Source organism: Typha latifolia, chromosome 11, assembly GCF_019914945.1.
Source record: "Typha latifolia isolate L0001 chromosome 11, TyphaL0001v2, whole genome shotgun sequence".
Classification (NCBI taxonomy): domain Eukaryota; kingdom Viridiplantae; phylum Streptophyta; class Magnoliopsida; order Poales; family Typhaceae; genus Typha; species Typha latifolia.
The window spans coordinates 789,008-816,755 of NC_133096.1; the positions used below are offsets into that span (position 1 = coordinate 789,008).

General features: G+C 37.6%; 2 protein-coding genes across 5 annotated transcripts in view; one reads left to right on the top strand and one right to left on the bottom strand.

Moving 5' to 3' along the window:
- The first annotated feature begins 236 nt into the window (after positions 1-236).
- On the top strand, positions 237-27,142 carry LOC140797399 (membrane-anchored ubiquitin-fold protein 4-like). 2 transcript variants are annotated; one of them, XM_073150800.1, is made up of 4 exons: positions 237-637; positions 719-905; positions 2,387-2,557; positions 3,507-4,050. In XM_073150800.1, the coding sequence occupies exons 2-4, from the start codon at positions 776-778 to the stop codon at positions 3,557-3,559; spliced, it is 354 nt and encodes a 117-aa protein (XP_073006901.1). In that variant the 5' UTR covers positions 237-637; positions 719-775; the 3' UTR covers positions 3,560-4,050. The 2 variants fall into 2 exon arrangements, with proteins under 2 accessions (XP_073006901.1, XP_073006900.1); XM_073150799.1 differs by lacking the exon at positions 3,507-4,050 and adding an exon at positions 26,916-27,142 and having other exon boundaries at positions 457-637.
- Positions 5,296-27,748, bottom strand: part of LOC140797398 (protein MICRORCHIDIA 7-like) — a 30,633-nt gene continuing 8,180 nt past the window's right edge. The window contains exons 8-20 of one of the 3 annotated variants that reach the window (XR_012110639.1): positions 26,493-26,615; positions 23,224-23,322; positions 22,963-23,064; positions 16,105-16,449; positions 15,320-15,371; positions 15,136-15,247; positions 14,969-15,051; positions 14,260-14,777; positions 12,524-12,736; positions 11,692-11,789; positions 11,474-11,549; positions 5,916-6,038; positions 5,296-5,724 (exon numbers count right to left, since the gene is read on the bottom strand). Coding sequence is in view for 2 of the 3 variants with exons in the window: in XM_073150797.1 (XP_073006898.1) it covers positions 5,644-5,724; positions 5,916-6,038; positions 11,474-11,549; positions 11,692-11,789; positions 14,260-14,777; positions 14,969-15,051; positions 15,136-15,247; positions 15,320-15,371; positions 16,105-16,449; positions 22,963-23,064; positions 23,224-23,322; positions 26,493-26,615 (1,812 nt within the window). In the remaining variant the exon portion in view is untranslated. The remainder of the gene's footprint in view (positions 5,725-5,915; positions 6,039-11,473; positions 11,550-11,691; positions 11,790-12,523; positions 12,737-14,259; positions 14,778-14,968; positions 15,052-15,135; positions 15,248-15,319; positions 15,372-16,104; positions 16,450-22,962; positions 23,065-23,223; positions 23,323-26,492; positions 26,616-27,748) is intronic. The other 2 variants (XM_073150798.1, XM_073150797.1) reach the window with 2 other exon arrangements.

Here is a 27,748-nt window from a genome sequence, read left to right on the forward strand (position 1 = left end):
GGACAAAGGGCCAACCTTTCCTAAATACAGAGGTATTGCGACGTGTTCCAAACCGTTACGTTGCCAAGATATTTCTCTAAACTAACCATACTGCCGAACTATCAATCGAATCGAGCCAAGCTACCAAACCACCAAATAATTTATTCATAATATTATTTAGGGTTGGAGTCGAAACTATGACCTCCTTGGTTATGAGGAATGTAACTATCAACTCTAGTTGAGTTGATTGGTTTATTGTAGATAAAGTTGAAAAGTATCGATTATGTTAGGTTATGAGTAGTCATAAGATGAGATGGTTGTTGATCAAATTTTTGTCATCGATTTAGAGAGGATTAATTTAAAAAGGTGTTTGGTTGCTACCTAATAATCTAATAACAATGACAATTCATACAATTTTTTTTTTAAATTTAGAGTTTGAAACATTTTATACAAACAGAATAAAACGAGTGTGCAGTTGAGCTCTCCAAATCAAAACGTAGAAATTTGTTTCTTTTGGGCTACGCGTCACATCCTTACGGCTGCTGCGTTCTGGTCAAAGCGGAGCAGGCGCCGAATTTACTACGACGCCGAAACCAAATCGCAATTCATTTCCTCTCTCTAGGGTTTCTCCGATTCCGCTTGACCTCCGATCGTAAAGGTGGGATCTTTCTTCTTCGATTGGTCTCTTGATGGCGAGGAATTGCGGAGTTAATTAGGCGTTTGTTTTGTCCTCTTTTAGGGGCCATTTTTGGGTGATTCTGTCTGAGAGACTAGAGTTTTGGTCGGGGGGGATCAAATGCCAGAGGAGGATCTACTGGAGCTCAAATTTCGATTGTACGATGGATCAGATATTGGTCCGATCTGGTATTCGTCGTCCTCCACCGTGGTCACGCTCAAGGAGAGGGTTATATCCGAGTGGCCTAAAGGTTGGTCATCTCACTAATCTTCTCGTCGTTCTTTGCCCGAGAACAATTCTCCTGCAGCAAAAGAAATTGAACATGATAAAAAAAAATCGTCCCTTTCTTTTTTCCTTTTACCATGTCTTATGAAAACTAGGTGCTTTTGTTGTTCTTGATTCACGATCTTTAAAGAAGGCAGTAGTAAATGTTCTGCTTATCTCTTCACTCATTTGAGGGGATTTGCTTTTGATTTTGGTGTTAGTAGATTGTGTTATTTGACACTTGCAGCCGAAGGTAAGATGACAATGCTTTAAATTCTCTGCAGTAGGCCATTTGTTGTGCTGTTTGAATTATTTGGTTAGTTCTACAATAATCTCTTGGTCGTCTCTTGTACTCACAACCTGTTATTAATTATTGTGTATCAGCATGTTACCATCATTTGTTTTTTTGCAATTAAATGCCCTTCATACTGGAAATTGTCTTGTCTTACAATCTGGTTCTTATATATATATATATATATATATATTTTTTTTTTTTTAATCCTTTCTCGCCTAGAGGTGACTGGCATGAGTCTCCTTTAATATAGTACTTCATTCTTACCGCTATCGTGGCATCTAATCAAATTCATTTTCTGGAAACCTTTCCCCTATTTCTTTGATTTCATTTTCCTTTTGTGTGGATAATTTTTGCAAGGCTATGTGCTCTGTATGCAGGACATGTGTCCATCAGTAAGGACCATCAATATGGGAAACAAATTACTTAGTAGCATTCTTTTGGTTAATGTATCAGAAAGTATTGGCATTCTTATGCTTAGCATCATCACAAACTTTAGCATTTCTATACTCAATAGCATTATTAGTCTGGCATTCCAATACTTAGCACCATTCTTTTGGTTAATATTTTAGCGTTTTGTCCTCAGGAATGTTTATTTGCAAATCTGAATATTCCAATAAACCAGAGTTGTATATCTGGTAATCGTTTTCAAACTCGTTTAGTATGGTGAAGGTCCTAGTGGCAAATGCAATTGATTTTGTAGTATCGGGTAGTCATTGGGTTTTCGAAAGGATAGGAAATTGAGGGTATTGTTAGTATAACGCTTACCATGAACTCCTTCAAAGCTCGAGGTAAAGAAAAGAAAAATTGAATATCTGATTCCATAATAAGTGTAAATAAGCTGGACTGTCAAGGTGTGTCATGGTCCTCATAGATGTTTCTGGGAAGTTCACAAGACAAGAAAGAGATATGGAAGAACTTTATGTTATAGGAACAAGGTTCTCATCACATAACGACGAATATTGTATATTATTTAGTATGTTAAACTGTTTCTCTCCATCTGATCATTAAATTTATTGCTTCTGATACTTCCCCATTTAGTGGTTGTACATCATTGCTTAAGTTAGATCTAGATGTACTAATCACTAGTGATCGTATTGTGTTGATTTCTTTTAACTTAATAAGTTGTTTTTGAGTCCTAATGACATTCAAATGTTACTGTGTGTTCCCTATAGATAAAAAGATCGTACCAAAGGTTGTTAATGATGTGAAACTGATAAGCGCGGGGAAAATTTTAGAAAACAACAAAACCATTTCACAGTGCAGACCAGCTTTTGGTGAGTTTCCTGCAGGCGGTATCACCATGCATGTTGTTGTTCAGCCATCATCAACTAAGACAAAAGCAGGTACCTCAATCTTGCTATTTCTATTGTAGATGAAGTCGCCATTTTCTCTTTGTTATTGTTATTTTTGTGATGCTTTCGTACAATATATCACTAGTCATACTGATACACATCATACTTAAGTGTAGTCTTGTTCTGAAATAAGGCGGTGTTAAGGTGTCGATAAGCCTTATCATTTCCAAATACCACTGATACTATCCAGTCAAACTTCCCTCCTTAGGGGTTAACAGAGACTAAGCAGTGCAAATAACCTTGTGATGTTTCTTACTCCTGCTTACTTATTTATCCTGCTTGCAATCTATTAGATTATTAGCTTCTGCAAGCATATAGGATGTAGCTAATAACATAATTGTATCATTTAGCTTCTTCATAAAATAAGATGGATAAGTAGAATAGTTGCGGCCAATCCTATATATCCACCAAAATTATGAAACCTATATATTCTCCGAAATTTGGGAATTTTTAAACCTTATAATATAACCTTTATGTTATTGGTCAATTGGCACGGGGAACCAATAATATCTCAATTCTTGCATATTGTGACGACAAGTTACCAACTTACCACATATCAATAATATGCTAAACATTATGGAGAAGTGCCCAAATCTTGAGTTTTTAAATATTAAGATTATTTGATATTATTATTTTTTCTGCATTAAGTAGAAAATTTTGGGACAACCCTCATAATAATATCTGCAAATGGGTTGAAGATATTAAAACCTTTGCAAGCTTTAAGCTTCTCAATATTGAACAGCAATAGAAAGGCACTTCAACCATAATAGTACTGCGTGATAGTAACGAGTACAAAGATAGACTCTTCTCTTTTGTGATTAAACCTATATATCATCCTAGAAAGGCACTTGGGTGTCGGTTTTCATGGTTTCCTATGGACTTGCAAGATAAAGAACATTTGTAGTCCTATATTTTAACAACTTTTCCGGCTTTCCAACAGAGAAGAAGATCGATGAATTGCCAAACAAAAGTTGTTCTTGTTCTATAATGTGAAGCTCTCAGCTTCTACAATCAGTGACAATAGTCTCTACCAGTGGGTGGAGGACAAAAAAAAGGAAAAAAAGAAAAGGAAATCACGACCACAAATGATAGAATTGTTGGTTCACGATGACAGCGACTGATGGCCATTGGTCTATTGTTGCATGAGTTACAGTCAGTGTATGCCCTGCTTTGTTGTTGTGTACCAGATCAATGTGATAGGAAGAGGAGTCCCAACTGTCTACAGGTTCTCCACACACACATATATAATATATTTATGTTAAAAGTTTGCCTCTCTACCTTAGTATTTATTTCTTCCCTCTAATACAAGCGCTAGAGTAGCTAATGGCTTCTCTTTTGCTACATTGTGTTATATGTATTTAGCTTCTCCATTTCTGCAGTGAAGAGATAAATGTGTATATACACCCCTATGTGGGCAACCAAATAGCCTTCAAGAGATGGTTTTCCATTTGATAATCCAATAACACTACAACCAATTGGTAGCAGTCCAAAGTTACTCTTTTAGTCCCAGGGAAAATTATATTTTATGCCCTCCTTTTTGAGTCTATTATCGTTAATGTTTTTCAACATGCTTCATTCGATTCTTATATTCACTTTGCCTCGAATATCTTGACGTTAGTTGAGATTGATTCTAGGATATTTTTAACTTAATCTTTGATATTAAAAGACATAAATATTCTTGTATTATTTAGTCTTTAGGCTAAAAATCAAACTTGGTATGTAATTTTATCTTGAATTCAAAACGAAAATGGTTCTTGTATTCTTACTTCTATGGCATTCCAGAGTAATACATGTAAACGATGGCTCAGTTTGATTATAAAATCTTTTGGGCCTAGCTTGAATCGAGCTAGAAAATTATAATTCAGGCTCGGCTCATCTTTAGCTCAACAAGGCTTGAGCTCGGCTCGATAGGCTTAATAAGGAGAAGGGTATGATAAAAAAAATTCTGAAAGCCAAATAATTAAATAAGATAAAGTTAGCTCATACAAACATACAATGATACAAATAAATAAAACATAAAAATTCTAATAATTCATGTGAATATATATATAATATAATATACTATATATACTAATAGTCTTCTGATTATACTTTTGAACTTAAAATTTTAACTCTCAGCTCATTTGAGCTCGACGAGCTTTTGACACGATCCTGCATCAAATGATGGCATGTCAAAAGATATAATACACAATTTCCTATAAAATTATATCTGACTTTGAAGGCTGATAATTTTCAGCTAACAATGAGCAAAAATCTGATACTTTTTTAAGAGACAAACATCGCAGAATTGTTGGAAGTACAAGCAATCTGGAGAACATCCGAAACCCCTTGAAAAAGACCACATTGTTACATGAGATCACACAATCGATTACACAAATACTCCACTCTAATTTCCAGCCATCCTTCATGCCAGTCAAGTGGGACTTACAGTATGCATACTTGAGGAATCATTAACATGTGATCTTCCATCATATTTTTGAGGACGTAGACGTTAGTTTTCCAAGATTAACTCTTTATACTCGTGATGTAAAAATGCATTCAGACCTCAGTTTTCAAACATAAAACAGAAATAGTAAAACATTCTCGAAACAATGCTTCCCCAAAAAATAATAGTTCAAGGGCAACATAGAATGAAATCTATAGCGTGACAATCACTGGGTACCCATGATGGCATTCCTGGCAGTGCGTGATTATAAAACGGAAACAAGCAATGAAGACAACACCAGAGATGCACAGACCAAAATTATGAGTTAAGAAGTGAGCAAATCTGAGCCCAAGCTACAAGACAGACGCATTCAGTTGCAGCTTGTCTCTTAACTTAGAGCTGTAAGCATATATTGAAACAAAAGATTCAACATAGAATTAAAAGAGTTTCCTTTTTACACTGTAGTTGTCCTCCGTGCCTCCAAATCAAGGAAGAGTACATGGTGGATTCTGGTTAGATGAAGTCAAGATATCCAGGCAATTCTAGAGTCGAAGAAACATCCTCAGACAAGTGAAATGTCTCAAGCCTTGGGCAGGTGACATTTGCCTATGATGTACGGTCAAAAGCGTTATAACAAGTGTCATCGTCCATATCACTTGCTGTCTAATGGCCTGTGGTTGTTCCTACTAGCACTCAACTTCTCCAGCAGCTCTTGTATAGCGGCAGATGCATCCTTCAAAAAAATCAAACAATAGATAAATATCTACGATAAAACAAAGAGCTTCTTATTGGATAGACACTTTAGAATCATAGAGCTTTCTTATGGGATAGACACTTTAGAACCATATAGGATAACTTGTATAAGAAGTACTACGGAAGAGTTGGAGGACGCAGAAGACAACTGAAAGATTTATTCTTTCTTACCTTCAACTTCTTCCTCAAATTCTCCTCCTCTCTGTCTCTACGACTTCTTTCTTCCGAAAAAATGTCAATCAGTGCTTCTTGTTCATTGTTTGCCTGTTCAACTTTTTTCTGGGCTTCTTCCAGCTGGTGAAAATCCAAATAGCAAAAGCATTGTCAGATACATTCCATGAGTATCAAGTTTAAACTAGTGGGAAGTTCTCTTCAGCCCTAAACACAGAACTACATATGCAATCTGGTGGAAAATGTGTCTATGAATTTAATACCTCGAAGAACACAGACTGCAATAACAAAGTGCCAAATCAGTTCTCACTGAAAATCATGTATAAATGGTTGCTACATGTACAAAGTGCCAAATCGGTTCTAGGTCGGATCCCACCCATTCCCACCAGTTTCGGGTGGGATCGACCGATATGACTGATCTCGTCCGAAACGGATCGGGTATCAGCCCAGGATCAGGATCGGCTAAAACTGGGAACCTTGCTATGGATTGTCAACTTCTGATTAATTGATCTAAAACTTTGTTGATTTCAAATGAAGTTATATATGGCCCCTAATTATTCATATTGGTGTGATGCCAAATCGTCATTAACTCGAAAGAGTAATAGTGCTATCTAAAGTAAACATAGTTATAGGTTTATTTATACAAACAGCCCTTGAATTGTAGGGAGGTATTACTTACTACTGCTAGACTATTATTTTATTGCAAATACCCTCATCAATTTTGGTCTTTAGCATTATCATGACTCATGACGCCATTGATGAAACTTGACCTACCCTTTTGCCCTTGTAAGTAATACCATTACAAGAGATTACTTATCCTATACATTAAGGAGGAAGATTTTTCATCAAAGGGAGAAATCGCCATTGCAAACTTGTTCCCCTATCTCTTCTTCAATCCTTGGTCAAGCTTTATTCCATCTTTGTTTCCTTTTCTTATTCGGTGATATCTTCTCATATTTCGTTTTACAAGGGGAAAGGAAAATCAAAATGAAAGATTTGCTAATAGAAAGGTTTGCATAAAACTAACCCAATAATTTCAATTCAATAAAACTAAAAGGTGATGAGGGAAGAGACAAATTGAGGCCCCAATAAGGATTGTGATATGAGAGCTTAGAAAAAAAAAACAAAAAAGAGTTGGAGGGAAGTATCATACTTGAGCTTCTTTAGCACGTTGCACTAGAGAAAGTGGAGAGAGAGGACATATAGAAAGTGGAAAGTGGAGAGGAAGGAGGCAAATTAGAGGGCAGAAAGGTGGGTTTTCCCTCAAAGAGTTCTAGCCAAATTCAAAAAGTGTACTTTGGCACAAAATATGGTTAAAAGGAGTCACATGTGGCTATTTCCAGAAGAGGGTTGACAAGCCAACAGAAGACGTACATTGAAATGGAGACGAAAGTTAAGGGGGTATTTGTTACAAAAAAGAGAGTTCAAAGGTAGTAAGCATATCGCTTTACATGGGGTATTATTGGAATTAAGCCATAATTATATCCAAAGAAGATCAAAGTTTGAGATAGGACAATAAATTAGTTATTTTTGGAATGAAACCTATGTGCCACGATTGCCATGCCAATGGCTGACAATAGTTAGCACAGAGAATGCTAAAGAAACTCCCCCGTGCTGAACAGCATGCTATTGCTCATATCAAGAGACACATACACAATATTGAGTGGCACTCATTATGTGCCATTTGAAACACATTAACTTATGACAACATCGTGTGTTGCAAACTTCTCCTTTCTTCATGAGAGCCTTCTCTATCTCCCTCCTGAGATATCTCACTCCCTCTTACCCTAAACTTCCCCAGCTCCACCTGCTCTCCATCTTTCCTCACTTGTTATTGGCTGTCTTCTACGCAGTCATAACCTGCTCCATGGCCTCTACTAAAGAAGACATGCTAAAAATATTTTCAGAGCTCCTCAAAGGCAACAACATTGAGGAAGTTATCCCTCTGGCCGAGGACAACATCTCCTCGAGAAAGCCTAACTTGTGTCTGATTGGCTCTCATAATCCAGCGAGGGTTAAGACTGCTTTCACTAAAGCCTAGAGGCTGGAAGGAAAATCAAATTTTTGGAGGCCGGTAAGAATTCATATCTAATAGCTTTTGAACTTGAGATCGATAGATGGAAGGCTTGGTATGGCTCACCCTGGACCTCCAACAGAGACCTCTTTGCACTTGCTTATTTCAAGCCAAATAGGCCGGCCAAGAATTGGACTTTCACTCATGCTAAGTTTTGGGTCCAATTTCACGGTCTTCCTCTCAAGTACCTGTCAATCAACACGGTGCACATCCTGACCGAGAGAGTTAGCTACCTAGTTTCATCGGATGCTCTGGAGGAAGCAAAATGGTCGCGATTCATCAGATCTCACATCAGCATTGACATTATAAGCCCTCTCATCTCATCTCTCTTGGTCACTTTGCTTAATGAAACTACCCATGAAATACTAATCAAGTATGAGCGCCTCCCAAGATTTTGCTCCTTTTGTGCAAGCATTGGGAATGAATTTCTTGAATATCTCTCATAGAGGCAAGCTAGAAATGAAGATCATTGCTGACTTTCCTCAGAATCTGCATCTGATGCTATTTGAGATGCTGAAACCCAAATTATTACATCTCAGTGAACACATTATCCCCAAGAGCTTTGCTATCTCAAGTAGGAAGGAAAGAGAGGAGTGCCATCCAGCAGCTGCACCCCTCCTCAGCTACCCTCAGCGGCGTCTTCCTCTTCCTTCATCCATAGAGTTGTCAAGGTGGGTATCATACCTAGATTCGCCTCGACCCCTGTGGTCTGTGCAAACATGTCGAGCCTTGACCCCATACCTGACAAGGTACCATCCCCCTCATCAATGCTCCATCCACTCGTCGCCCAGTGCCACTCCAAGAACAAGTACCTGTCCTTTCCTCTGCCAAAAAAAGCCTAAGCAATATCCCCACTTGTCACTCCGACATCTCCCATCAAGTCCCTATCATAGCCATGAGTAACCAAACCCAAAGCAAATTCTTCCCAGCCTCACCCACATTCCTAGCTTAACTCCAAACACTCTATCCCTAATGGTGACTCCATTAGCCAAAACTCCTCTGTGCACTCCTAGCCCGACAACTCGACGTAACCAATATACCTTTACTCAAGCTATCCGCTAAAAAATGTCTTATCAACCTAGCTTTGCCCATACCCACTCCCAGCATGCTCCTCTAAGCTTACATGAAATTTCTGTTCACGGACTCCCTTTAGCCAGTCCCTTGAAACCTGAGTCCACGCAATCCCTATCTCCTCTACTTGAAACTCACCAAGCTCCTCTATCTCCACTTCTTCCTGTTTGCCACAACCATTCCTCCTACACTCCCCTCAATCCCTCATCTACTCCAAGTCACTCATCTGTACTCTTTACTGATGCCGAGAAACACATCTATGCTTCCAACACACCAACCCCTCTGAATGCTCCCCCAACCTCAAACGCATCACCTGGCAAAAGAAAAGCTATCATAGAGCTCACCAGTCCATTTAAGAAAAGCTCAATCTCTGGTAGCAACTAACAAATTACTGACTTTCTCAACAACTCTATCAAGGCAAGGAGCACTGCTCCATTGCCGAATCATCAATGAATATTATGGCTTAGAATTGTCGAGGGTGTGGAGGTCCCACAACAATCCGCAATACCAGAAACCTCCTCCACAACACTTGCTCTACCATGGCGTTTCTCTCAGAAACGAAGTATAGTGAGGAAAAGTCATACTTTATAATCTCTTCTCTCCCCCTTCGCAGAAGCTGTGTTGTTAGTGCCTAGGGGCATGCCGGAGGCCTCTGGCTGTTATGGGATGATCAACTGAAGGCGCTACAACTCTTAGAAACATCTTCAAGCTTCACTTTCGCTGCTGTAAGTGACTCGGATGGCAAGAAGGATTGGATCTTTGGTGGTATTTATAGCGATCCTCACCACGGCCTTGATGATCATCTCTAGAACCGAATAAGTTACTATGCCTTAGGCTCCTCTCACCTCTGCTACATGTACGACTTTAACGCCATCTCTGCTACGAAAGAGGAAGGAAGGAGGAAAACCTTCCCTCCCCTCTCTTTGTGCTGCTTTTGGAAACCGTGTAGATAATGCAAGTCTCATTGATCTTGGCTTCTCTAGTCCAGCATTTACTTAGTTGAATAGACGTATGGGCGGTGGCTATTTCCACAAGAGATTGATTTCTACAACTTGGGTCGTCTATCCTCAAAGTTAAAGATATCCTCCTTAAGCATGCTCACTGGACGGTAGGGAATGAAGCTTTAATGGCTATTCTTACTGGCTCCGGCTATCACCCGCCATCTTAGAAAAACATTCAGCTTCCCAGCTCTATCAAGCTAGTAAGTGATTTAATATCTGATGGTACTTGGAACCACTCGTTCATTCGCAGCATCTTCCCACCTTCAGCTGCAGCCTTCATCCTAAGCTCTTACATCAGTCCTCAGTCAGTAGAGCATCCAGACAAGCTTTTTTGATCATTTGTCAAGAATGGAGTCTTCTCGGCTAAAGCAGCTTATAATGCATTATCAAATTGTGATTGACTTAGCTCTACCTCTGGTGGCAACTCCAGGAAAATTTGGTCTCTTATCTAGCATGCAAAATATCTACCACCTAGAATGAAAACTTTTCTTTGGAGGTGCTTAGCTTGTGTAATCCCAGTTAGAGCAATCCTTCACAGTCGTCTACCAAAAGTGGATGAGGTATACCCTATGTGCTCGTCTAGCAATGAAACCATTGATCATATCATGATCAGCTATCCGTTTGCGAGAGTTGCATGGCTTACTTGCAAGCTGGGTATCAAAACTCTCACCCATGTCTCGTTGGAAGATTGGATTCTAGCTCTCCACTCTAACCTATCTTTTGAAGAGGATTGCTGTAATCTCCATTGGTGCATATGGAAAGCAAGATGTGACAAAGTTTTATGCATGGTTCCAAGTATCGAGATCGGCCGTCCAAAAAAAATGATACGTATCGGCAATATTGGTCGTCTGTCGGTTTGTATTTTAAATTATTTTTAAAATATAGAAAAAAATTAAAATTTTAAAAAATAATAAAAAAATATATATATAGCTAAAAATTAAAAAATAAATATTATTTCTTAATTTTTATTTCTCTTTCTACAACTCACTCTCTCCCACTAACTCTCTCTCTTATTAACTCTCTCACTACCACTTCTTCTCCCTCTCATAAACTCTCTCTCCCTTCTCTCAATCTTTCCCTCTCCGATTCTCTCTCCCACTAACTCTCCCTCTCCTTCACCAACTCCGTTCTCTCTCGGTCTCTCCCTCTTCAATTCTTCTCTGGCAATGCTTCTCCGACGAGCACCGATAAAGTATTATCTTTTTCTCACTCACTCCCACCAACGAGCTCTCTTTCTCTCTTTTTTTTTCTTACTCTCCTCTCTTTCTTTCTCCCGCCCCCGCCCCCGCCCCCCTTCCCCCTTCCCCCTTCCCCCTTCCCCCTTCCCCGCCCCCCCAAGGAAACAGGAAACAAGAAACAAGAAACAAGAAGGAATTATACCCAGAAATGAAATATGGCAGAACTGCACTTACCTGCTCTGCTAGTGCTTTGTTACTATCCCTTTCATGCTGCAGCTCCTCTGATATTGACTCCTCCATTTTTGATATCCTATGGTAGAAAGAATAGAGAACAATTATATCAGAGATATAGACAATGAATCCATTTTTGATATCCTATGGTAGAAAGAATAGAGAACAACTATATCAGAGATATAGACAATGAATAAGTGACTTTTCTAGTAGTCTCCTACTTTTCCTTCAATGCAGCATTTTCATCCTCCAATTTCTTGATTCTTGACTCTGACTCTTCAAAAGCTAGGCCGTTTCCATTGCTTGTTGCTTTAGCTTCCTACCAAAGAAAAAAAAGACAAGTTCTCATTTAAAGGAAAAAACATCAACTACTCCACACTAAAGTGTGCTTAATGACTCAAAAGGTACAAAAAAAAGCTCCAAAAGTAGTACAACTTTGCCAAGAGTTTTTTTATGTGTGGGAACTTGGAATTGATATCAAAATTGAGGTTCTCAAATTATAGTTTTGTTAAGACTTGTTTGCACATTGAATTCACTAAAGCTTGGAAGCAATAATGAAACTAAGTTCTTTCCATAGAGGTGCCTGTGTTCATCTGCTAACATGAGAGCATGGGGGCATATGCAATAGAAGCTGGTAGGACACAAAGTCGGAAGTAAGAAAAAATGTGAGAGCAAGGATTGCCATGGTGGCACAATACCGGCACTCAACACTTATCGTGCCAGCACAATATCAACATGTGTCATGAGAGGTGCCATATGATACCTCTCCTCTCGCCTCCTTACAATGATCCGTTGATGCTAAGCAGCTCCTAGAGGCAATTAATGGTGGAAAACATTCGCAACGCCATCACCCTCGTCCTCGTCATTGCCAAGACAATGGAAACATGTCGAAATGGAAATGGGTCCAAATTAAAAGGATCCACAATTAAGTAGCGGAATATCCGCCTTCCAGATGCTTTTAATTTCAACCCATTTTCATGAGGCAGAAGATGATGGAGACATGTTGAAACGGAAACAGAACAAAACTACAAGGACCCACAAAGCATATCTAACCTAAGTAGCAGATGATCCGCTTTCCGGATCCATCGTCTTCTTCCTCTTCTTCCTCCACACCACGAGGTTACGCAAGTGATGGAGATCGAGCGCAATGGTAATGGCGAGGGCAGCACGGTATACATTTTCTCTCCCCCTCTTTAGAGCCTCTACTCTTGCTTGCAGCACGGTCAGCAAGTGCCGTGGCATAAGTCGTGCCACAAGCACAACAATCTTTGTGTGAAAACAACTTAAAAGATCAATTAGGGAGGTGGGACAGAAGTAGTCAACTTGTGTCTATTGACAGCAATGTGTGATAGATTCAAGACAATGAAAATAAATAGATAACGAGTAAATATTAGAATCACGTTTAGGGGAAAAAGAAAAGAAATTTTCCAAATTGGTTCAACAACATAACATTAGGGCAAAAGCGTGAAATAGTGAAATTGACCGATAAGTCTTCTCAAATGCAAGATGCAAGTATATGGAATACGTAATGTATTCTCAGAAATCATCCTCGAGTTGCATACACCAAGGATGTGCCAGTGGCACACCCCCGTGCCGAGCCGTGCCGACTGTCATGGGGGCGTGCTGATCCGTACCGGTCCGGCACAGCCTCGTGCCAGTCATGTGCCAATGTAGAGACATTTTTTTTAATTTTTTTCTATTTCCATCAATCTTTATCAAATCAACTTTACTTATTTTCTTAACAAACATAATATGACATGTAAAACCCATTTTTTTAATTTTTTCTTATTTTCATCAATTAACTTTTGTCATTTGTCATTTTTGAAATGACAATTTATTTGTCATTTTTTAAAATTGAAATAACAATTCATTTGCTAGATCTAAACAACCACAAAACCGAATTTATTAGAGAAAGAAGAAAGGAAAGGGACTATCTCAAGCTTAATATAATTATAGTCAAATGAGGGAAGGACTTGAGTCTATAGGTAGCAAGACATCAGAAAAGGTGCGCCCACAGGATAATATGAGTTCATAATCATTACCATCATATCAATCTTATGGTGTGCTTGTGCCTGTGCCGGTCGTTCCCGTGTATATTCAATATCCATATCATATCATCGAAGAATTATAAAACTCTTATTTCTATGAAGACTATGTGAGATGTTATAACGAACAATATAAAATATAGACACTATTTAACGCAACATTCTCGTATTATTCTTGTGCCAGCAAATGAAGTCTTTGATCCTCCTCGTCATTCTACGTTCAACTAGATATTAGTTTTAATTATTGAACTATCATCAATTATGTATTGAATGTTATTATGTGTTCAATTATATTATGGAGTGTTTAATCATTAATATTAATTTTAATGAATGTATTCAATCATATTATTCAACTGTTGTTTTATCTTTGATAAAATAGGTTATTTACAAAAATAATCCAAAGATAAAACATTGTAATGTAGATTTTAAATTTTAATACATATATTTAGACAAAATATTAAAAACATTATAAATGTGTGCCACTGACACTTTGGGGGAGGCATCACTGGCATACACTATGTCAATCAATAATATTTTATCTTTTACATGTTTCTAAATTTGGTCTTCTCGTGAAAAAAAGGTAAATCTTACAAAAGCATGTCCAGTTGTAAGTGACGAGTATTTTCTATGAGTTGTCAAATCTGCTCTTTCATAGGTGCTCAAATAAGATTTATTTCTTCCAACCAATAAAACATCTTAAAGGTGATCAAATATTTTGAAACTACTGAAAGTAGAATTACTTACCTTTGAGGAGGATCTGGTGGCAATTCGTTCAATTCTTATACCTCCATTTGCAGCACGATTTCCTTCAACTCCTCTCTCAAGAGATCGCACTTCTGAGGATAGTGGTGAACAGTTACTCCCTTTCTCGATAGATCTTTGAGGTGGGGAGATCATTAGGCTGCGAGAACTCAACCTCTCGGAAGGGGTGCATACAAACTCAGGGTCACTCTCGTCACTTGCATATGAAGATTCACTTAGCCTTAACCGTTTAGATCTCAAAACTTTGTCAAAATTTTCATCCCTCTGTATGTTTGTTACTGTAGAAGAGGATAATTTTCCACTCTTCTTAGACCCTGATTTACTTGATTCAATGTGTGACATGCTGGTCTTACTGTTCTTCTGATTCGAGCCAGAGGACTTGTCCATGTGATGAACCTTTCCTGAACCCTTTGACTTGCCAACAAAAGATATACTGGTTGGAGAAACATCTTTCCCAGATCGATAAGATAATGGCTGTGGAGTAGCTTCATCAGAACTCTCTGTCAGAGAACAACATTAACTTCTATGACCAACTAGGGAAGAATGTATTGAAGAACTGACTCATCCTAAAGGTAACTTAATATACAATTAGGATAAAAGAGTGTCTTAAAGCAAATTATGAAATTAATATAGAAAATGGCACAATCTAATTTGTTTACTTTCTAGAACAAGTCAAAAACTTTATCTATACCTCTGACCTCTGATTCAATGTCTTTCTTATTACGACTTGGAACATAGCCAGGAGCATAGCCAACTCGATGAGAGTTTGTTGACCTGAACAAGATGAAAGGAAACTTTCTGATGAAAAAAGAGAATTTTTTTTAATGCTAGATTGCGATTTATATGATTACAACAAACCAATATGTTTTCTGCATTTGGACTAGGCGCGCTTCGAGTCTTGAAAGAATTGTTGTCCGTTCAAAGTCCTGTTTATCATGAGCTGGTTCAACAAAATTGGCCTCCAGAACACCTGCAGTGCAGAAATTTTCAAGAGCCCTCGTAGTCGCAGAAAGATATAGAAAAGCTTAGAGAAGAGAAGTACCTATAACACCACGCCCACCACTACCTGCAGCAGTCCAAACCCTCCAGAAAGGCTAAAAGACAAAAGAGAAGTAAGAGAAGATTGTCTCACAAAATAACCAGTGCCGCCATCTGGCACTCAAAACTAACGAAGTACAAACTGTTGCCAAAGTTATCTATTATTCATCTTTTCCTTATCTTGCAACCAAGCAGACAAAACCTTTCAAGAGAAAACCATATTCCATATAGTGTTTTTCAAATGATTGCCTAAAAGATCTAGTGCAGCAACAAAATCATTCACGACTGCTCTCCATCTTATTACCAAATAGAAGATCCAAAAGCTTATTCTCATTTGCTGACCAAAACATCCATCTCATTTTCTTAGTTTTTTTTTGTCTATGTACCTCCTTAATATTCTAGAACACTCCTCAATTTACTAACTTTAGCCAATTGATCTTCTGGCAGGCCAGAAGATTTAAACTCACTACAACTTTTCAGCTCTTACTACGAGAATAGAAGTAAGAATGTCAGTTTCAGCAACAACTGAGAGTTTAGACTGCTACCATTGTTTCATTTGAGGAGCTGTTTCCATTTCCTTTTTATTGGGAATGGTTTCGATAGTAGAGAAGCCCCACTGTTATAGGGGGCTTCCTGTTTTTTTTCCTTAAAAGTTAACACTAAACAGAAAAACAGATATAGTTGGGATAATAACACTTAGTGACTAAATCTCATGAGAGCTTAAGAATATAACAAGTTAACAACTATCTCAAGGATAAGGCAAAATATGGAAGAAAGGTAGAGAGATACCTTTATTAGTCGATTCTTGTGATAGACATTAAATCCTTGAATATCGATATGATGTTTTGCATCCTTAACAAAACCAATTGTTACAACAGCAACCATCTGGCGTAAAAGAAAATAAAAAAAGAAAGTGTTACAATATAAATCTTTTGACTGCAGCAGCGAAAAAAGCAGGAAGAGAAACATCATTACATCTGGATCCTTCGGAATCCCATCAGATGACTGTGGCTTATATGTGACCTCTTGCTTAAACATCATATCATTCACAATGTTATGGTGTTCAATCTCTTTACCACGCAGAATCATTCTGAAGACGGGCGGTATTCTGAGGTAGAGAATCGATGCATAACTCTGCATGCAGGGGGAGAATAATTATAATCACACACAATAGATATCCAAGTTTGCTGATTATAACAACTACGCTTTCTTACTCATAACTAACTAAACAGAGTTGGTGCTTTCAATTCTTGATATAGTCTCTTTAAATTCAAAGATGTGAAACACAAGATTTAAAATGCATTTGCATGCTTGTTATATTCTTAGTAAGTAGACAGCTACAGTAAATGATGTACCTAACATGAAGCCATATAATTTTCATACGCTTGGTTGGCATACCAACCATACATAACTAAGAATCAATGAAACAATCAACTCATCTCCTCGTGAAAGTTTTTTAGCCAATAGAATATGTTGTAAAAACTAGGATGTAGGTTAAGATAGTATGACCATTGATGTTTCGATGCTTGAGAAAAATGGATTTATTCATTTGACTACTCAATATAACAAAATAAAAGAAAAGATAGAAGGAAACTAGATAAGAAGAGAACATTAAATCCGTACATATAGAAATAAAGGAAGTATATAGAGTTGTTAATTTATCTTATAGTCAAATTTATGAGTCATAGTATTGAACTTCCAGAAAGTAATACAAATGGTTGGTATGTCAACCAAATGTTCGAAAATCATTTGACATCATGTTAGGCAGATCATTTAACTGTAGCTGTCTACTTACTAAGAAGATAAATATAAAACTGTAGAATAAGAAAAAGCCTTCTGTAAGAACATTTTTAATGATTAACCAAGGAAAGACGTTAAATTTTAGAGAAAATTGAGTGCCTAGGAAACATACTGATGTAATCCAAGAAAGGAATGTCTATACAGACAGGCACAGAAGGGAATGTCAGAGGGAAACGTTAAGGGGTATTGTCATAAGCATGGCAGGGTTTCTGTCATGAATTTGCAAAAGAGAGGAAGAGTTAGGGTAACCTTAAGTTTTCTCCTTCTCAGAGCATTCTTCCAAGTTAATAAGACAAAGCTAGATGATGATGACACGAAGAAGCCGAAATTAAGCACCATGTTAGATACAACTATGACAGTGGAAGGTGTGTCATTTCATGGATCCCAAAATTGGCCAATCCTGAGTCGGATCGGCTGATCCGGATAGGGATCAGCCATAACCAATCCCGATTAGACCGGTTTCGACCAGTATAGGTCGATTTCGACCGTATCGACTGATCTGTCTCGGCCGTATCGGCTGAAAACAACAATATCAGCTAAAATTAACTTTTTTTTTTAAGATTTAGGTCGAATCTAAAATATATCTAACCAAGGAGATATTAATAATTAATGTTATCAATTGTTTTTTTTTTCAGTTTTTACTCTCTTGTCTCTCGTGCACGCTCTCCTTTTATTCTCACACTTCACCAAGTTTATTTGACGGTTGTTCCAATAAGCTCCTCTAGCTAGTCCACACTTTGGTGTACTTAGATGACTTTTTTTTCTCTTTTCTCACCCACTTTTTAACTCATCTTTTCTTACTGCTATAGAACAACAGTGAAGAAATATATCTCTTTATGTTGTTCTGCAATAATAATCTACGAGTATAAAAATTTGCCCAATTTAAGTCGAAATTTATTATAGTTTTGAGTGAATTTTTTTTTAGTTTTTAACAATGTATTGAAAAGTGGCCGCGGATTGCAAACGATCACTCCACTACCTAGCGCCTAGGTGAAAGGTGGGTGTCAAGACGGTCTAGCAATTTAATATATAAAAAATAAAAAATAGTTGTATATCAGATAATATATATGTATATATATTAATATAGTATTTATAAAATTTTAGTAGTGCAATTCACAACATAAAAATAATAGATTATAAATTTATAATTCACAAATATGCATACATTATTTTATTAACATCTTAATAATAAATTATCATGATCTGAAATTAAATGCATTAGTTGGTGGTTTGAAATGGATTAATAGTTTGTATCTTTGGTGATTCCCAATGTTAACATGAGCTAGACTTTCTTTTCCATATGACCTCTCTCTTTTCCACCACTCTCTTCCCCCACATGGCTGAGCCAGACTTTCTTTTCCACATGACCTCTCTCTTTTCCACCACTCTCTCTTCCCCCACATGGCTTTCCATTTCCCAACTCTTTCTCACCACTCTCTTTCCCACGTGGCCTCTGTCAAAACTAGAAAAAAAAAATTGGGGTTGAGAGAGGAGGGTGCACGTGCTCTGCACGTGCAGCCCCTCCCCTTTCCCTCTCCGGCACGCGACTAGGCGCGGAGAGAAATCGCGCCTAATCCAGATTGGATTAGGTCTGGATTTCCATTCTAATCTATAAATTAAACCCTAATCATCTCTCTCCTCAAAAACCCCCCTCCAGCCTCCTTCCCCTCCTTCGTTTTCTTATTTGCTCGCACCGTCGGAGTGGAAGGAAAATTGGAATGATCATCTTCCACTCATGGAGTTCTCATACAATAATAGCTATCATTCGAGTTTAGGGCTAGCACCTTACGAGGCGTTGTATGGTAGAAAATGCAGATCTCTACTTTGTTGGTTTGAGGTTGGTGAAAGACAATTATTGGGACCTGATATAGTACAAGTTGTCATGCAGAAAATTGTTAAAATCAAGGAAAAGCTTCTTGCAGCTCAAAACCGTCAAAAGAGCTATGCTGATAACCGAAGAAGAAACCTTGAGTTTCAAGTGGGTGACATGGTTTTCCTAAAGATGTCACCTTGGAAAGGATTAATCAGGTTTGGTAAGAAAGGCAAGTTGAGTCCTCGCTTTATTGGACTTTTTGAGGTATTAGAGCGCATTGGAGAGGTGGCATATCAGATAGCACTGCCACCTAAGTTATCTAAAGTGCATAATGTCTTCCATGTATCTATGTTGAGAAAGTATGTGCCTAGTGCAGACCATGTGATCGACTTCGAGCCTTTGGAAATTCGAGAAAATTTATCTTATGAAGAGCAATCGATGGAAATTCTAGAGACTCAGTAAAAAACTCTTCGAAATAGGGTAATCTCCTTCGTGAAGATTTTATGGCAAAACCATAAGCCAGAAGAAGCAACTTGGGAGCGTGAAGATGAAATGAGGGAAAAGCATCAAGAGCTATTTTCTCAATCTTCATAGCGTCTATTACAGTATTACTTTATCCTTTTATTACACTAATCTTAATTTCGAGGACGAAGTTTCTTTTTGTTGGGAATAGTTGTCAGAACTAGGAAAAAAAAATTTGGGGTTGAGAGAGGAGGGTGCACGTGCTCTGCACGTGCAGCCCCTCCCCTCTCCCTCTCCGGCACGCGACTAGGCGCGGAGAGAAATCGCGCCTAATCCGGATTGGATTAGGTCTGGATTTCCATTCTAATCTATAAATTAAACTATAATCCTCTCTCTCTCTCCTCAACCCCCCCCCCCCCCCCCCAGCCTCCTTCTTCCCCTCCTTCATTTTCTTATTTGCTCTCACCGTCGGAGTTGTTGCTGTGGAATCGGATCGCTGGAGCATCACCGAAGGAAATTAGGACCACCACACTCCTCCCCGGTGAGCCCTCTCTCATCCCTCTAGTTTAATTTAAATTTAAAGAGATAGATTAGAAATACCTAATTCGAGGAATTCGGCCTCGTCGACAAATCAGGCCGGTCGGCGGCTTCGAGTCGCAATCGCATCGTCACCGGAGGCTTCGTGCTCCAAGCCAGTGTCGGTGATGTTTTCTTGGGAGCCCTCGTGGCTCCAATCGACGCCGACCTCGGCGTCAGCCGTCGATAGAGAGTTTTCCTCCACCTCATGAGGACGATGAAGAGAGAGAGAGAGAGGGGGAAAGGAGAGGTTGAAAGTGGTCGAGAATGGGTCGCCGGTGAGGGGTTGTCGGCGGTCACCCTCTCCCTCGGTCCTCTTCTCGCGTCGATCATGAGAGGGAAGAAAGGGGGGGCCGGGCTCGGGTTAAACCCGAGCCAACCCCTTTTTCCTTTTAAGTCAGGTTCGGTTCGGGTTTGGATTTCGGATCCACAAACCCAACCCGAACCGAACCACTTATTTGGTGGGCTGCGGGTTAACTCGAGCCCAATTCAATTAATTTGGCTGGGCCTCGGCCCAACCCGATTTAATTGGTTTCTTTTTGGATTGGGCCGGGCCAACAGCAGCCCAGCCCAATCCAATGGATGGGTTAAACTCATTTTAGTTTTCTTTTAGTTTTTTTTAAATCTTAGAAATATTGTTATTATTCAAATTAAAATTTTGATTATTATTTATTATTTAAGGTGGTGATTTTTAGTACGTGAGCTATAGATTTGAGATTTCGGTTGTCTTACCTAGACTCAGGTGAGTGGGCTCACTCACATGTTTATTTTATTGTATTTTGTATCTTAGTCAGACCATGTAAATTTTCTGTATGCAATTTATTTATTTCACCCTTACGTGTGAAAATTTAATTGTTATATTTTCCGTGTGCATTTAATTATTATATTCAGTGCATCACTATACTTCGTGCAAATATTAAAATTTGTGAAAAGAAAAATGAGACTAGTATTTGTACGACTTAGAGAACAGTTCCGGTATAAATCGCTTGCGATTTTCCGTGGTGACTCAAGTCTATCTGGAAGTCTAGGGGAAAGTCCTAAATTAGATCACTGCGATAACTTTCTTAGGTGACTCTGGCGGGTTAGGGAAACAGTCGTAGGACGAATGAGAAAATTTTCTAGGTGACTCTAACTTCTCTCAACGGTTAGAGAAAAAAATAGAGTGTGTTGATCACAAGGTGATACCCTCTGATGACCCTAACCGGATCAGCTATGAAGAAAAGTCCCGAGCGTCATTTCGAGATGACTTCTAGTTGATGTTGATCCACAGGGTTTAGACCCATTGAGACATATGACAACATAAATATTGAAAGGATATTAATATATTAAAACCGTGCAAGGTTACAAGTTGTGACATCTCTCCATTGTTATTATTTAGAGAATATGCCTATTGCGTATCGTCATGGATATTGTTGCTTTTAGTTTAATTTATTCAGCATTAATATGATTTAAAATTATTTGGTTAGTGAGTGGATTTCACTCACTGAGCTATAGTTGTTGGCTCATGGGTTCTTTTGTTTTTGTATTTGTTTATCTATTTCTAAGTAATAGTCAGCGGGGCGAGTGAGCGAGATGTACCCGTACTCCACCTCCACTTAGGATTCACCTATTTACATTTTCGCTCTTTTAGATTTTATGCTTTAGATTAGAAGTTTTATTTATTTAGTTTAGAGACTCAAAAACTTCAACATTGCTTTATCTTTATTGTAATTAGTTATACAATTTAATAAAGCACATTCTCATTTTGTATATTTATTTTGCCATCGTACACGTAGAGAGTATTAATAAGGCTTCGTGCATCTCAAGCATATTGAGATGCATGGCCGGTCATGATTCATATTTTGGGCCGTGACAACCTCTCTATCTTTCCCAACACTCTCTCTTCCATTGTTAAAGCACAGAGAAAAAAAGACAAAAAAAAAAAGGGTGGTTTCGATGCCAAAGAGAAAGAAAAGAAAAGGAGCAAGAGGAGAAGGAGGAGGAGATGAGGCAATCAGTAATCCTCAACCCGCTACGCGACTTGGCGGCCCGCCAAGTTCATCTAGGCGGTCTGCGCCAGTCACTATTCAATAGTGGTTTTTAAAATTCATTTGTGACTATTTTTTATTTCTTTTATTTTTGTTATTTTTTATAATTTTTTTAAAAAATTTCTGCATTTTAAATAATATTTAGAATTTTACAAAATTAAAAACAGTCCGATCCGATACAGGTGGCCAATACGACCGATATAGCTGATACGACCGATATAGGCAATACAACCGATATAGCCGATACAACCGATATAGCCGATACGACCGATATAGCCAATACAGTCGATACGTATCATTTTTTCTAACAGCCGATTTCAATTCTGATACTGAGTTTTGGAACCTTGGGCATCACTATTCATGATGGAGCTTTTATTCTTCAAATAGAATAAGTCAGATACAAAATTGAGAAGTTCAGGAGAGCTTTTTCTATTTCATTTATCATCTCAAGTCAAAACTTGCTCGTCAACAAGTGCATACACCATAGTAGACAATGTAATTTGATGCACTACACTATCTTTTGAGCAATGTATCATATACTGCTGACTTAGCTAAGCAAGAAATTGTACATATTGACTGGCTTGATCGACACACCCTCATGCTAACTGCTAAATGATATGTGCCTCTCTGACACTGGACTGCACATAATCAGTATCCAATACTGGGCATGCACACGTTCAGCACCCGTCGAGACAAAGTAGAATGATAGTCCAACATATTGGTGACAATACTTGCATTTTATGCATTGATCAGCATGGATGGCACGTTTAGCACCAAACCATGAGGTAAATTACAAGAACTAGACAACTAGTATGATCAACCATGGCAAAACAATGTCTATCAATGAACAAAATCAACCTTGCTTTCTATCAAAATATAGTATAGCAACAGTTTTTCTGAAAGCAGCTAGCAGAAAGGAAGGAATGAAAAAGTAGCTGAGTCAGAATAACAACATGAGCAGAAAATTACCCTTAAAGAATGTCGATAAGTCAAGAAATGCCTTGAGTTTGGAAATTGCTTAGACATTTGAATCTTTCTTTCATCCCGGTAAACTCCTCTAATTTGAATGTCCTGGCATCTCAAAGATCACTAAAAATCATAGTCAGGAGGAAAATTTGATCATTTACAAAAGATAAATTGATTAAGTATACATTAGTACAAATCACTAAAATCAGACAGGATAAATACTTAGAAAATCACAATAAGACAATGTTACTAAGTGACACATACATGTTTGTCAGCATCAAAATCAAGTTCCAGCTGTCCTTGGTCATCCTCCCATAAGTTGTATATAACTATTCGAGTCCCCTGATCCTTTATTAAACTACACTGGAGTAACCAATATAATTAGATAACCAAACCAAAGGAACTAGACTTATGATTCTTGCTATATTAGAGTTCATTTCAAAAATAGATGTACTCATGCTACTATAGCAAGGCAAAATCCATAAGAGGAATATATGATAAAGTCGTCTCAGAAGCCATCACTTAACATGTATCCAAACACAAGAATTATAAATTCCAAAAATTTAAACGAACCAATATGACAACCAACTTGGCACTGGAAACATGTGGACAAATGGCAAATTAGGTATTTTGTGAATGTGTTCTCTAATGGTCCATCACGACCACAAGTAACTTAGACAACAAAGAAATGCATCAAGCACTAGGGGTGTCAAATAAGCTCGCTAGCTTGCAAGCCACTTGAGCTAAAAATGTGAGCTCAATCGTTAACGAGCCAAGTTTGACCTGGCCTTGGCTAGCTCAAGCTTATATATATATATATAAGTTCAATAATTTGTTGTACCACCACTAGTGCAGGTGGTTAGAGACTTGGAGCTCTTCTTCCTATAGAGGAACCCAATGATTGGATCTCTGAATTAGCATCATTAAGTTGTGTATTTTATATTTCTGCTTTGCATTAGTTCTACCAGTTCTTTAGTCCCACATCAAAAGGTAAGTAGTTAGAAAAGGTCACTATAATACTTCTCTGCCAAACCTCTAAATGATCAACTAATATAAAGTGGAAATTTGAAATTTCTGCAACTGAGCAATAATAGAGTTGAGCTAGCTGGTTCGGTGCTTGGACAAGTTGAGCTTGAGCTTGACTCCTATTTCTGTAACTGAACCATAACTGAGGCAAGTTAAGCTGAGGTAAGCTCAGCTTGCTTGAGCTCAGCTCATATACACCCATATCAAGCACCAAACAGCTGCAAACTACTTGAATTGCCTAGCAATAGCAACAAAAAGAGCATACTGAAACATGTCAAAAATATGTAGGAGATTTACCATATATGCAACATTTAGAAACAATCGATTAATATTAAAGCTACCAAACATCATTTTATTTAATTCTGTATTCTCTTCACAATTTTGCATTTTCTTAGCCTTCATAAAATCTGAGACATTAAATCTTCATCACTAACTTTGAAGCTCAAATAACCAACATTATGCTATCAAGCAAGAAGCACTAAGCATTTTAAGTACTTCAAATAACCAAAAAGATCTTTTACTTCTTAAAACATTTTAAGTACTTTAAATTGTTGACTAACCAAAATGCTGTAACATGACAGTAACTAATGAGCATATCATTAATGTAGAACAACAGTATCAAAGAAGAACAAAGGAACAAAACCTGCAAAATCAACCAACAGAGTGTTGCAATCCCCCAACAAAAAAGAAAATAGGCAATCTCAAAATATTCATTAATATCAAATAAGATCATAAGCCTATATATAGGCGAAACCCTAAAAGAGAGTAAAGACTATAATTATCTAACATAGAAAGACTAAATAACCTTCAACATCAAAGTCTCTCTCTCATAACCTGCCACCCAGTTAGAGTGTCACCAAGTGGATTCTCTACTGCGCCTGTGCAAGTACACATGTCTAAAGGTGGTGTCCACACCAAACATCCTATAAATTATTGGGTTACTGTCTCATTGTAAAACTCTACATAATCATTTAAAGTTTAAACTTATTTATGTGCATATCATGATTGAGCAGGACTAAAGTACCAATATGTAGTATGAACAGATGAACACTCATAAGTAGCAAGAATTGTTACTAAATTTGGTGCATAAAATTTAAACCAATACTTGATTAATATTGTTAAAAGCAAAGTTTCCAATTTCGGCCGATCCCGAGTGGGATCGGACGAAACGGATCGGGATCAGCTATAAATCCGGGCCGTACAGCAAACAGCTGCAGCTGTTAGCTGATGCTGACAGCAGCAGCTAGAGAGAGAGAGGGAGAGAGAAAGAGAGGGAAAGAGTGAGAGAGTGAGGGAGAGAGAAAGGGAGAGAGAGAGAGAGAGAGAGGGAAAAAGGAAGAGAGTGAGGGAGAGAGGGACAGCTGCTGTTGACAGCAGCAGCTAGAGAGAGAGGGAGAGAGAGAGGGAAAGAGAGAGAGAGAGTGAGGGAGAGAGAAAGGGAGAGAGAGAGAGGGAAAAAGAAAGAGAGTGATGGAGAGAGAGAAAGATAAAAAAAAAAAGGTGAGAAAAAAAGAGAAAGATAGAAAGAAAGAGAAAGTGTAGGAAAGAATAAATGCTTCAGACTAATAGTTAGATGAATAGAAAAAAAGAAAGGAAGAGAGATTTTTAGTTTTTTAGTTTTTAGGTTTTATATGTGAGTAATTATTATTTCTTATTTTCTTATAATTTTTTTTCTAAATTTTTAAAAATTTCTCAACATTTTTAAATAATATTTAGAATTTTATTTAATTAAAATAATTTGATCCAATACGGGCGGCTGATACGGACGGCCGATACAGCCGATACGTATCGTTTTTCCGGACAGCCGATCTCGATCCCGATACCGATTTTTAGAACCTTGGTTAAAAGCATGACATATGTTATTCATCTATTACTTAACAAGTTAAGTTTTTAGGTCAACTATTTATCTCATGTGGTACAAGAGCTAGTTTTTCTGGATATCATACTTTCAAACCTACTTAGCCACTTCTATTTCCTAATTTATAGTATTACGGTTTGATGGGCATATCCCGTTATCTATGATCTATTCACGTGTAGTATTAGAAACCGCACATGCGAGGGTGTGTTTTAGACATAATATATATTGTTGCTCTGTTACCTAACATCTTAAACTTTTGAATCAATTGATTATCTAACAAATGCTAATCAAGCAGAATACTCAATTTAATAAGGTAACAAGCTAACTAAAAAGAGGCATCAAAGAAGTATAGACAAACTTAGCATCATTTGGTGTTAAGCAGAAAAGCATATTCCATCACAGGGTTTTATTTGGACTTTAGTACTTAGGAGTCACTATCTAACTGTGGAGTGTTTAGCAGCATGACATATAATTAATCAATAAATAAAGAAATGAAGACATTTGAGCTTTCAGTAGTCATATCTATAACCGAAATATCTCTGGATGACAGTAAGCATTAAAAACCATACACAATTAGAATATGATAGTAATCACACTATAATAATGGTTTTGAAATACATACCCACCAGCTCCAATAAAAATGCCTTACCTCATGAAGGAGATCTGCCTCACTTGAATAAGGAGACCACTTCACAATGGTCTCTAAATTTGTATTCCAATCAGCTATCTTTTGAGTCATTCTATTCCAAACTTGTCCTTTTTCATAATCAAGCTGCAAAAATCAGTAATTGTGAAATGATTATCAACCCAAAATAGGCTCTAATACCATTAGAAGGGGATAAACAAGAAATGAATATGAAAGCAGGACTGTGGACAAACCATTTGCATAGATATCGATGTTCTATACATCATCTCTATATTATTAGTATATTATATACATGTTCTGTATGGAACTTATTTACTAATATCCTCCATATGTTATGGTGGCTTACAGGTGATGAGAACTTATACATTAGAAGTTTAAAAGTACCATTCCACTTTCAATAATAGAATGTCTTCCTTATCTATGTAGGTCAAGAGGCATGGAGAAGCCCATTTAACTCTAGAAGAGATAGACTTACCATGACAGCAACTGAAGAAAGAGACCCAAAATTATTCGAAGGAAAAAAAATATGTAACTGGACAGTGAATATTTGATTAAAAAGTTCTATTCTCTCCTTTCAAACCACCACTCTTTATTTCAGAAAAGAGCATTTCTCCTTTTTAGGGGAAAAGGAATGTACTTCTCTTTCAAATCCATCATTCTTCTATTAATTTAGAAGTACATTTCTGATCCATAAATCGTCACCATCCTGCCCATTTCCCAAACAATATCCTTTTGGCTGAAGTTCAACTAAAAGTGAAAATAGGCTTCAAACTAATTGACAAAATTTTATGACAGTCAATTTGATATCAACTCTACAAAACTTTGCCAAGTTCCCAGCTAAAGAAAAAGCAAACAATATTAGATATTTGTCACTATACTACAAGCTCAATGGGCCAGTAAAGTAATCTACCTTATTTGTTTTGCAATTTAGGCCGCATACATCCCAGAAGCAACCCCTTTCTATCCATCAAATATGCCACTTGTCTACATGAGTGAGAAAGGCCACAGTACTCGACTTACGTATCTACCATCACCTCTAAGGTATAGATAAGCCAAGGAACCAAATGAAAATCAAGTCCACAATGTCGGATCCATATTGAAGCATTTATTAGTTTCAGTGTCTCTGATTCAAACCGAAATAGGAAGAAAGAGTTTAGCACAAGAGTTCCTCAGAGAAACTGCATATTAATCATTCCTTATTACTTACTAATCGAGTAATCCACAAAGCCATTTAATTGAATACTCTGTGTAATTCCCAG

Coding starts and splice junctions, on each gene's coding strand:
- LOC140797399 (XM_073150799.1), top strand. CDS start 776: ATGCCAGAGGAGGATCTACTGGAGCTCAAATTTCGATTGTACGATGGA. Junction 906..2,386: donor TATATCCGAGTGGCCTAAAG/GTTGGTCATCTC, acceptor TGTTCCCTATAG/ATAAAAAGATCGTACCAAAG. Junction 2,558..26,915: donor ATCAACTAAGACAAAAGCAG/GTACCTCAATCT, acceptor TTATCTATGTAG/GTCAAGAGGCATGGAGAAGC.